At 40.3% G+C, this 12,495-nt stretch overlaps 2 protein-coding genes across 2 annotated transcripts; both read right to left on the bottom strand.

Annotated features, from left to right (window-relative positions):
• Nucleotides 1–1,260: 1,260 nt before the first annotated feature.
• Nucleotides 1,261–5,781, bottom strand: LOC104917906 (eukaryotic translation initiation factor 4E-1A). The gene is made up of 7 exons (XM_010729489.3): nt 5,657–5,781; nt 4,840–4,943; nt 4,511–4,606; nt 4,207–4,270; nt 2,636–2,749; nt 2,197–2,336; nt 1,261–2,083 (listed from the first exon to the last, which is right to left on the bottom strand). Exons 1-7 carry the CDS (start codon nt 5,750–5,752, stop codon nt 1,969–1,971), a joined length of 729 nt encoding a protein of 242 aa, XP_010727791.3. The 5' UTR covers nt 5,753–5,781; the 3' UTR covers nt 1,261–1,968.
• Nucleotides 5,782–6,705: 924 nt separating this feature from the next.
• On the bottom strand, nt 6,706–11,551 carry LOC104917907 (alcohol dehydrogenase class-3). The gene is made up of 9 exons (XM_010729490.3): nt 11,430–11,551; nt 10,807–10,908; nt 9,453–9,594; nt 9,260–9,347; nt 8,791–9,010; nt 7,868–8,128; nt 7,557–7,692; nt 7,039–7,177; nt 6,706–6,911 (listed from the first exon to the last, which is right to left on the bottom strand). Exons 1-9 carry the CDS (start codon nt 11,445–11,447, stop codon nt 6,887–6,889), a joined length of 1,131 nt encoding a protein of 376 aa, XP_010727792.1. The 5' UTR covers nt 11,448–11,551; the 3' UTR covers nt 6,706–6,886.
• Between the last annotated feature and the right edge of the window lie 944 nt (nt 11,552–12,495).

The raw sequence follows: 12,495 nt of genomic DNA on the forward strand, positions 1-12,495 counted from the left end.
AACCACCCGTGCTCTTGAGTTTACATTTTATGTTATTTTTCTATCTGCTATGGATCGATTCTAAAGGTCTGCAGGGTCAGACGCACACAAAATATTGCATTATCTTCAGCTGGCAAATAATGATTTGAAAAGGCTGCTTGTTGTCTTTCGTGCATCGCAAGTTAAACTTCACCTTATAACCCCTGGAGACATTTCACTGGCTCTCTCTTCTAATTTCCTTAGTTGTCTCTAGTGCGCAAATGTGCCTTGATTGATGGTGTCAATTACAGGGAGGCTTATTTCAAATGAACGGGGGAGGGGCTGTGTGTCTGTTGCTCTCAAGAAGAGTCAATGGATGTCATAAATTACTTAAAGCCCTTTCATGTCCAGCTACAGTTTGTATAGCTTCATAAAGTGAGGACTAACCAAGACATAAATTACAGAAGCCATACAGCAAACCTGAGTAATCAAATTTCTACATAAAAACAAATGGAAATTCAAACTTAACACACTGTCAGTCCTGATCATTTTTTCAAGCAGCCTCAAGAAAACGTGTGATTAATGAAGAACACGATGCCATCCTCGCACCACTTGAGTGAGAGAGCTTACAGATGTTATGAATTGCTATTCGGCCTATTATTAGCATGCATGTAGAGCTTTCATGAAACAGATGTAACTGTAAATGGTAGATTAACAGGTCTGTTATGCATTCAGCATTCAAAGTAATTATTTTGTGCACGATAGGACTTCTTCTGCCGCTAAAACATCACCAAGATGGCATGCAATTATGACTGAGTGATCAAGATAATTAACACCTTGTTTTAAGAAAAGACACTTGACTGTACACGTTTATTTACATCACTCCTCTGTACATTCACTGCTTCGAAATGTGAGGCAGGATGTTACATTCAAGGCACAGCTCACTCCTTCAAAATAACATAAGGTTTGCTTACACATAAACTAAACAAAAACACATAAGTAAACTTTTTACACTGTCAATGGCTTGAAAAGAAATACCCAACAATATGGAGATTTGGAAAATATCCTCATATTACATCTTAATACAAAAAAGAAAAAAGCCATATTCATCACTGGCATCTTCCTGTGCTCAGATTTTTATGTATGAAAGTAAACCAACAGCTCAAGTATGAAAAGCTAGAATTTTTAGATTTGCACAGGTGATAAATCTGAGGCACCATGTATGTAAATATCTATAGACATAAGTTATGAAGCACCATAAATCTCTTTAAATATATGTTCTGCTCTTCAAAACAGTGACTCTTTAATAACTCTTCGCATATTGCACGAGCTGCTTGACAAGAAACTAAACATCAAACAGAGACCTGTTTGCAACGTTGGCAATAAAGTGACTTTTTAAATAAAAAAAAAAAACAACTACACAAAAGGAAATGTCCATGAAAACAAAAGGTTTCCCATCAATTTGTTAGTTCAGTTGGCTTCACGTACAGATGTGGAATAAATCACAGTGCATAGTTAGAAAACTCCACTGTGAAATAAATCCACACATTTCTAATAATCTGACACAGACAGCACTTAAAAAAAAAGCTACAGCTTATACCAAAGTAGAAAATGTTTTTACCTTTAATGTGAAGTGCTTTAAGAAAACAACTTATTGATATACATTAATGAGTGGATAAATAAGTTCTCCTCAAATATGGAGCTGTGTTTGAAAATGAAATCGGGGCATTAACATATTTAAATCTTCTTCAGCCCACCACCACAAAAACAATCAAGTTATTATGTTCTCAAACAATAGTGCTACATTTTAACTGTGCGTACTCTCACCGTAAACAAAAGCGTTGGTAAAGTGGCAACACAAAAAGGACGCAGCTCATCTCCACTTGAGATGTTTGTGAGCGGATAAACATGTCAGTTACATTTTATGACAGACAAACGACAGCAGAAGCATGGCTGGCAAAAGAAAAAGAAAAAAAAAAGCATGATTGATGAGTCTGGTTATGACGGTCTTCAGGCAACAAACTTGTTCTTGGTTGTGGAGCCGCTCTTTGTGGCCGTATCTGCATGCGACTGGTATCCGATGATAACTTTTGTTGGGACGCCTAATCTCTCTTTATAGACACGGCTAAAAGGGGGAAGAGGACAGACACGAATTTCCTATTAGTAAAACAGACAGTGAAAGTCATACAGACACTGGTCTATATATTAATAATGCTTGGCACTGTTATCTGTGGTCACCCTATGTGTGTGATGGCCTCTTTGTTTTCGTAGTCTGTGGTCCATATCGCTATTTTATCTCCTTTGGCTCGGACGTTGATGACAGCTCCGCACACGTCGTCGCTGTAGTCATCGAAAGCTTCACCCACAAGACACAGGAGCTGCGGGACAGACAAACATTAGTTCCACTCGCCTCGTTATTTGGGAGCAGTTCCTTTCTCGGTGGCAGCTAGAAGCCTTTTTCAAAGCAGACATTCTAACTTCTCCCAGGAGGAACAGCACAGGACATTAACCACGGCTCCGTTCTATTCAAGTGGCCCAGTATCGGCCGACATTCATTTTATTTACACCTGTTCTTTCCCTGCCGTGATCAAGCTAAATGTTTTCCTTTAAAAAAGGCCTGCGGATAAGACTGATGATGGTCATTAAAGTAACCAATACTGGTCATGACTGAACATACCGTCTCCAACCAGAACCGATCCAGGTCTGCTTTACGCTGCTGTTTGGACAGAGTTATCAGCCAGCGGCCACCTCGTCGATTCCGGTCGTCCTCCCACATGGGCTCAATCCCATCCTGTATCCAAATAAAAAAGGTCAAAGCTCACAGCACTAGAAACATCCCACCGTCTCTGTAATGAACAAAGCTTTCATTGATCTGTGAAGAGCAGTGCACACAGCAGTCCTTCAGTTCCATTGTTGTTCCTCTGAAAACATCATTTTAATACTAATCAATACGTTGACTCTACATATTTAAAAAAAAGACAATTGACTTTGTGTCCACCTGCTTTGAAAGCTTGATATGCAGTTGTCTCATCTGACCACATTGTCAATTATGAGCCAGACAAGCATGTGAATGGCTATAATTCAGGAAGAACACTAACAGAGAAGGAAGGGAATATTAATATATTAAGAGTCTAACCTGGAGAAAAATGACACCACTGGAAATAAACATTACACAAACAGAGTGGCTTACAATGTTCTGCTTAGATTCATGAAATAAAACATATCGCACAGAAATAAAACATTAATATACTCACGCTATATTTGTCTGGAAATAAGTTCATTGTCAACTGGCTGCAGTAAACACGTGACACCTGTGCTGCAGGGTTGTGTGTAGGAACTAAAGGCCTGTTCTTCTATATTGTACCTACAACTTAAGAACGGCAACCATCAATTATGGTGACTATATGCTAAAATCAGATATTTATCCACAAACAGCACAGTCCCTCCTAACCTAGTTCGGTTAGATAGAAACATTGTGTGATACGTGGTTCTGTCAATGAAACCACATCACACTGGATTCAGAAGCTGAACTAAAGTGATTACACAGTTAATCCGCTGATCATGGCAACTGTCAAAAAAAAAAAAAAAATAAAAAATCTATTTAGATGTGCATTTGGTAACCATGTCAGCATGTGAATGTGGCAATAAAAGTAGCAACCACCCTCATCTGACAGCTTTCGATTCCACCCACCAGACTGCAGCACGAGACGCCACCTTTCCATCCTGTTTCTAAGTGTCCAACAGAATTCATGACGGATGAGAACGGGTTTCGGTCTTGACTGATGCTCCTCACTAACTCTTTCTTCATAGGCTCTTTGTGGCCACCAGAGAAGATAAAGTGAAGTGCGGTGAAGTGCAGCCTGCCTTACTGCCAGTATCGGCAATAAAGTGTGTTTTGATTCGCCCCCTCTCCTCCACCCACCCAATGGGTACATGTATCACTGATGATGGAGGGTCACAAGTCAGCAAAACTCAGATGAAAGAATTATCCATCAGGCCATATTTAATACTCCTGGCTCCTTTGTAATAAGACGGTGCGTGCTCTAAATGGACCAGAATTACAGTTGGCCTCAAAGAAAATTGTTTTTCTTTCCGGTTCTGAACAAATGTACCTGAACTACAGGAGAGTGCAGCAGAGCTAGACACAGCAGAAGTGTCTCCCTGAAATAACGTGAAGATCTATAAACAGTGGAAGATCAGACGGACAGTTTGAAGTACTGTGGAAAGATAGTAAAAAAGCAATCTCACCTTAAAGAGCGAGTAGTCACAGCCAGACATCAGGTTACTTGATAGCTGAATGTGGTTGTATAATCTGGGAAGGTAGAAGATATTTTATGTATAAGCATGCAACAAAAAACAAAAATATGGTATAATATGAAGCGCATGCATCGCCAACTACTGATGAAAACTCATTTTATAAGTTGATTTCCTGTAGCATTGCTTTTTGGTGGGTTTGGTTAATTTTGCAACCTTTTTTTAAATTTCTGAATAAGTCTGAATTCTCTGTAAATAACTTTTAATGCAGCCGTGCATATACCAATAATATACTTACGCCCAGAAGTCTTCCACAGTGTCAAATTTGGAGATGAGACGAAGGTTGGCCTGCCACGTTTTGCTTTTGTCATTCTTGAAAAACCAAAGAGCCCACCTGAAAATCAAACCATGTGACAGGTTGCTTATCAATAGCTGCTTTCACTGGAAGAGATGCTCAGATCTACAACAAAACCACTGTAACCTGAAGCTGGGATCAAACACTGTATACCTGCTGAGTCACTTCTCTTCTAATTCAGCAATAAAGTCATGTGAAAGTGACTCCAGCATCCTTCAGAAGAGAACACTGCACTGATCAAAGTCAAGGTTTCTGCAGACGGGCGCTCTTACTTGTTTTGTAAGGGATGCTTGATGTACGCGTCAGGACTCACAATCTTTTGAATGGCTGTTTCGCATTTCTCCTTTTCACAGTTTGTAGGAACTGAAGTTGACACCTGGGAAACAGAAGAACAGGAAGAGGCACTAACATCTACTTTAATGGTCAGTTATCGGTGTGAGGGCAGACTGTAGATCGAGGCATTTTTATCAGACACAATTAATTTCCATCTCGCTGTCTATCTGTATTTGTACTGAGAGCTTTGGCAGCTGAGGTCCTGAACATTAAATATATATTTCCACCCACAGTATTTCCATATTATGATAAATTATAATTTCGTTTCATCCTGTTAAAATAAGTTCACCGTTTTATCTTCACGAGCAGATAAACGCTCGTGTCCGTTTGGAACGGTTGGCAGGGTAACGTTAACGTTACTTTAACGGCGTTAGCGGCGCGTGAGTCCTCTCATTGGTCCGAGCATCGTCTCAGCGTTCTGTCCGCTCAGTCAACACCGCGTGTCAACTTGAACCGGGCGGCCAACTCACTCTGTGGCAACCGTCGCTGTAGTTACCGCGAACTTTAACGTCACGAATAACGTTAAACAAACGATAAAGAAACGTTAGTGTTGACTCCGAGTGCTGCTAACTTCATGTTGTTCGGCTAGCGAGCTGTGTTACCTGCCGGAGGTAACAGAAGTTTACAGCATTACCGAGGCTGGCTGTCTCCGGACCGCCGCTTCACCGTGTGTGTTTTAACCGTGGATGAAAACACACAGAGCTGAAGCGGGAGCTCGGTCTCTTCATCACCTTCAGTGTGTTGCAGTTCACTCACCACCAGAGCGGTCGCCATCTTTTGGAAATCACATTCACTTTTTTCGGCGTCTATTAAAATAGCTGATTGGACCATCTGGTACTCCACGTGACGCATGCGCAAGACGATGTGTCTGAGAGCGTGTCGTCTTCTTCCAGTTATTGACACCGTCGGTAGATTACATAAGCATCTTTAACTATTGGATGAACTGAATATTGTTCAAATTAAATGATAAGTAATGGAAAATATACTTGTTATCATCATCTGAAATATCTTGTAGTTCAATATAACAGGGGGTTTAAAAGGCTGTTTAACTGGAGAGGAGCAGGATCTTTGCAGCCTAACTGGATCAGCCCAGTCTTTTGGCAGTGTTGCTGATGGTGATCAGACCAGGTTTATTTTTATGGGGACAGCCATCAAACAGCAAAGTCACCTTAAAGACGGTATAAGTAAAACAAAAAAATGAGATGTTAGAGATTCAAGAATCCAACTACATGCCACAAACTTGTGCAGAGGGCATTAATATTGTGTACAACCACCCGTCTTGTATTGCATATGTACTGTTATCTGTATGTAGAAGACAAGTCAAAAGTGTGTGCAGCATAAAGACATGTTTACAAATGAGAGCTGGATGATGTGTGGCACTGCACTTTGCTTTAACATTGAATACTAGTTATGAATACTAGTTGAAATATGTAGACTTGGTAATTTACATTTCAATTACCCATACATTTTTCACATATATTCCACAATGTGCACTGATTAACCACGTTGCCCTGGGTGACAGGTCAGCAACCTCATTGTGTGATTACAGTTATCGTTTATACAGGATTAACTCACCACACATTCATTGAAAGACTATTTAATATAAACCTTAACTTCAGTTTAATTGAAGCTTATTTTAACTGGGATGTGTGTTCTCTTTTAAAACATGGCATTATGCAACATATTCATATTGTCATTAATACTTATGTATTTTGTGATATTCATTATCTGGCATAATAGGTGTATTAAAGTGTGAATGCTGTTTTCATGTTATGAAGTCAAGAACTGAATGGAAGACTCATTGCTAAGTGGCTTTTCAACGCACTTTAATGACACAGTACAAACAGGTGTTGTCGAGAAATAAATGTTCGAACACTGAAAGTTATGTCATCAAAACAAGTGAACAAGTGCAGAGAAGTACATTAAGTGCTGCAACTATGGAAGGAGGCTGTTTAGAGGCTGGGTGTGAAGGACGTTCCAGGCACTTTAGAAAGTCAGCACTGTGCGGATACTGTAATGGGGACAAAAAAACAAAATAATTAGGTTAGGAAAAAAAAGCTGGAGTGAACAGAACAGCAGAAAAAGGAAACAGGAGCACACACATTTCTATGAATGCATCAATGAACTGTTCTTCTCACCTCTTCCCAGCATGCATGAGGTCGAATCCCTCATTGATTTTGTCAAAGGGCAGGGTGTGGGTCACAAACTCATCCACCATCAGCTTCTTATTCATGTAGTCTTCCACCAGCTTAGGAACGCTCTCCACACTCTTCCACCCTGGAAGTGAATATGAAAAGCAGTTTAACAAATGGAATCTACATTCAACCAGAATATCTATTTGAATGGCACTAATGTTTCATCAAAAGGCAATAATACAGTATTTTACATGCTGAATGAACATCGTATTCCTTCAGCTGTTCCGCTGCAAATGTATACAATTTTACTAGGAAATAATTTGCCATCATTGAGTTCAAATTATTAAAAAGAAAAGTCTGAGCTCCAGTTTTAACTCTTAATGAAGTGGATGCTAAAACAGCCTAATTACCGCTAATTAAAATTGAAATATACAGCAGGTTTTGAACTCCCAGAAAGCTGGACTGCAGCCAGACCACATTATGCCCTTTATGACAAGCTGTTTTCTAACACAGTCAGTCACCTCCGAAGGCTGTGCCTTTCCACACTCGGCCTGTCACCAGCTGGAATGGTCTGGTCGAGATCTCCTGCCCAGCTCCGGCTACCCCGATGATGACACTCTCACCCCATCCTTTATGGCATGCCTCCAGAGCGGCTCTCTGAAATAATTACATGGTCATTTTCCTGATTTCTATGAATTGCCCAATTATGAAAACTATTTTATATGCTGCTGCTTGTGCGGCCTATCTGCACTGGCTCTACGTTTATCAACTGGTATGCTTGACAAACAAAATTCATTTATGACAGTGTTTCACATGTTAAAGTAAGTCTCACCATGATTTGCACATTTCCAATGCACTCAAAAGAATAGTCCACGCCGCCGTCAGTCATCTCCACCAGAACCTCCTGGATGGGCTTGGCATGGTCCTTGGGGTTCACAAACTCAGTGGCTCCAAAGAACTTAGCTTTCTCAAACTTGTCAGGATTGATGTCCACACCAATGATCCTGGTTGCGCCAGCAACCTTGCAGCCCATAATAACAGCCAAGCCAACAGCTCCAAGGCCAAATACAGCACATGTAGAACCAGGCTCGACCTGAGTGTGTATGAGAAAAAATAGCAATGCGAGGATTCAAGTATTATGGATAATACTGCATACAACAAATCTTTGTATGAACTTTAAAAGCCTTTTTCGCTGATGTAGCCTGGTCACTCTTAATCATACACATGCTTCTTTTTTTTTTTAAATTGCATGTTCTATTGTATTTATTTCTATTTTTAATGCATGAGTACCAGGCATTAAAAGTAAGGTGACAAAAACTCTGGAACATGTCAAGCTTTCTGTTAAGAATGTTTTTTGTTTTGTTTTTGTTTTAAAATTGTCTAATGAATCGTTAACTAATCAAAAACTTTTTTGGGGTCAAAATAATGTCACTACAAAAATATGGGAAAAATAACAACAACTAAGAAACAGACCCCCTTGGCAACAATTCATTTTCACATTCAATCTGCATGATTAATGAATGTGACCCACTTCAGAGTAAAACCTGCAAACAATGACAAAAAAACATTCATTCATTTTCATTCTGTCCTCTGGGCGACAAACATGTTCTGCATAACGAGCTTAAAACAATAAAATGTGTCACAATTTTCCAACCGCGGCTATCTAACTTTAGAAATGAACTCCTGTACCAATCATTTTGTTCTGTAAGTAGAAAGTTTTATGCTGTAGCATGGTCTACAGCCTGAGAGACCCACCTTGGCGGTGTTAAGAGCGGCGCCGTAACCCGTGGAAATGCCACATCCGAGAAGGCACACTTTATCCAGTGGGGCGTTCTCGTTCACCTTGGCCAGAGAGATGTCAGCCACTACGGTGTACTCCGAGAAGGTGCTCGTCCCCATGAAGTGAAACACTTCCTTTCCCTTGCAAGTGAAGCGTGATGTCCCATCAGGGAGCAGGCCCCTGCCCTGGGTTACTCTGCAGGAAAAAGATGAATTCTTTTCATATACGTAGGTGTGTGTATGATGAAACTCAGTTGCTGTACACTTCACTGCAGGGCAGGCAGAAGCTCAGTGTGATGATGACTGAGCTTTGACTTTGGTGCCATGAGGTGCAGCACTAAACTATTGACGTCACAGAGAAATGTATATGTATATATATAAAAAAAATCTGTTTTATAGATAAAACAAAATGAAAAACTGTCTGAAACTAGTCTGGCAGTATTACCTAATTTTCTGGCAGAGGTTGGTCTTGGGATTTTTGCAGAACTTGCATTCACCACACTGTGGTACATACAAAGGCACGACAGTATCACCTTGGTGAAGAAGAATTGTGAATAGTTAGAAATCATACAAGACATACTTATTCAAAACAGAATGCACAAGTTTAAGTCTCAATATCTTGTCTCGAAGATCCATACCTGGCTTGAACTTGGTGACACCCTCGCCGATGCTCTCAACGGTCCCAGCCCCCTCGTGGCCCAAGATAACAGGGAACAGTCCCTCGGGGTCGCTGCCACTCAGAGTGTAGGCGTCTGTATGACACACCCCTGTAGCAAAGATCTGAGAAGCACAGTGTCATTTAAAGATCATGTCAGACACAGCTGCTAGCAGTGTTGTACTACTCAAGATTTTTTCTTGATCTTGAGACCGGTCTCAAGATTGTTAAAAATTAGGATTATACTGGGGTTCAGATGTTTTAACTCACATAATGTGTGTGTTTTCTTGTTTTTTGCATGTCTCGTGCACTTCCTTTATTTGGACTGTGTTTTACTGAGGATGGCAGGGAGAGATCATTTTAAATCAGTAGTTCAATGACAGGAGAGACAAGGACGTGAGAAACAGGCCAGGGAAGTATCATTTTGATACATAATGTTCATTACTGAGCAGAAAACCAAAAAAGGAAATTATCAGTGGGGATGTGTCCAAGACAGCCCATTAAAAAAAAATGTATAGGAACCAACTGTTAGAGCTCCTCGAGGAGCCTTTTCTCTGTAACCCCTTTTGTGTGTTGCACTGTTAAATGCTCCTACTTGTACAAGAATAATAAATTCAACTTAAACTTTGAATCTTGTCGAGGACTCAAACAATGAGGACGCGGTAAAGGTAGTCTTGACTATAACAAAAGATTTTCTGATATTAAAAGACATGACATCTAAGAAAACAAAAGCAAGATTTTTTATGTGCTCATACACTAATGAAAACATAGTTATGCATCTTATATTGCATACATTTTATCTATATTCCAAACTTCTAATACATTAAACTTGCATGAAGTTGATACAAAACATGACTTATAATGAGTAATACAAAGTCTGTTAACATTTAAGTTTCAAACATATCACTCTTGCTCTTCTCTTTCACAAGATCGTCCAGAAAGTAATATAGTTGTGTCACATCTACAGTTACACCAGCAGTTATGTCCTTAGAGGTTAACATTTAGCACATTCAAATGCTTTATTATGTCAACCAAAAAAGACAAATATGCCAGCCATACAGAATCTGACAATCCTAAAAATCCATAAATAGCATAATATAAAAACAAAGCTTCAGGCCACATGAAATCTGACCATGGGCCGTGATTGGCTGGCCGGATTTTGCATAATATTTGCACACTGGACCTTTAAAATCATTTGAATGACCTGAGTAAATTAAGGCATTCCTCAATTATGAAACTATAGGCTGTTTGTGATCTTTCCAGGGGAGATTGTGGAGTCATATTTCATGATTGAAAACTGATCCACGTTTTTTTTCTGACGTGGAAAAGTGGTTTACCTTGATGCGAACTTCATTGGCCTTAGGTGGGGCCACCTCCACTTCTTCAATGGAAAGAGGCTTGCCAGCTTCCCAGGCAACAGCTGCCTTGCACTTGATGACCTGAAGGAAAAGTACAGTACTTGCTTTGTTTTGTGCGGTTATTGAATGGACTGCAGCCATGGGCTGAGGAGGGCTCTGCAGTGTTATGGCAGGTTAAGCTGGCTGCACAGTGTAGCTGCACTTTGAACTGCAGCCAAAGCCAACCCAGAGTTCACTGTTCTGCTTTAACACCAGTATTCAGCTGTGTCAGATTTCTGATGCTATCAGACGTGGCTACGAGTTACAGCCCGCCTAAACTACTGTTCAACACTTTAACCGCTTCCTTAACGTGTCAGATCTAAATCTCTCTCTCTGGACATGCAGTGCAGCAACTTGCAGAAACCAGCCGTGAGTGACCGAGCACAGACCCCGGCTCAGCCCACGGACTGCAAGTCTTTGTGCGCGTTCATTCAACGCACGCAAATGCGTGCACGTGTGTTCAGATAACGCTGTTTTGTAAGCTGCACGTGAAGTTTCTGTCATTGTTGCGATACAAAGGTAAGGAAAGATTGAATTATTAATATGTGTGACATGGAACTTACTTTTCCAGCTGTCTCCATGTCTGCTTCTTCAGCACGAGAGGGACGGGGCGGTGCGCGCGGCCGTAAAGGAGTTAACGTCCGGACCAATCACAAACGAGAACGCGTAGGTTTGCGCATGACGTAAGCTCGTCGTTTCAATGTTTGTTATACAGGAGAAGAGCAACGTTAGGCTGGACTGTACTACAGAGGTGTATATGATTGTGTTTAAGAATTATAGAAAATAATTTAAAACATTTTAATTCAAAAGTAAAACGTGTTTATCCATGGGCTTATTTTAAATTAAATAAAAATATGACCATTTGACCTGTTTTTCTACTTGGAAATGTTGCGTATCAATCAAAAATTGGAATACATATAAGTATTCACACGCATTACCCAAGTAGAAGTATCGATACTAGTGTTTAAAAAGTATCAACTCAAGCTTTTTACTAAAGTAGAAGTGTAAAAGTACTGGCTTCAAAACGACTTAAGATATAAAAGTAAAAGTAATGTAAAGGGAAAAAAAAGCATTCGAATGTTATAGGCCCCACGCCACAGGGGCCTATAGTGCACCACACGACCTCCCCCCAAAAACCTTGATTTTCTAAAGGCCACGTTATATTAAAATGTTGAAACATTTGGGATGCACTAGGCTACCTGTTTCAGCCTCATATATGCCCAATGAAAATGAATGCATTCTAGTATAGTGCAAATACATTAAAGAACCATATATGTGTGCTACTGAGCATTAACATGTGTTTCATTGAGTGGAAGATATGATGACTAGTCAATATGCTTTTTCAAATTAGACTGTAAGTTTTTGAAAGCCATTAACTCATGGTACTTGGGTGCGCAGAACTTGCAGCACATTCGAAAGGAGTTGTTTTTGGATCCAACCATTTCCAAACATTCTTCCAGGTATGGCCAGGGATGTACAAGAATCGGCTGGTCTTCCTGCCTACCAACCTCCTTGCTGGTACTTGGTTGGGACATTTCGCTCGAGTTCTCTTGAGTCTCTGCCATAGACATTTTCACACTAGGCTACATAAAGTCGGTCAGTCAGCTCCTTGCCCACGTGTGACGTGAT

Source organism: Larimichthys crocea, chromosome I, assembly GCF_000972845.2.
Source record: "Larimichthys crocea isolate SSNF chromosome I, L_crocea_2.0, whole genome shotgun sequence".
In the NCBI taxonomy this organism is placed as follows: domain Eukaryota; kingdom Metazoa; phylum Chordata; class Actinopteri; family Sciaenidae; genus Larimichthys; species Larimichthys crocea.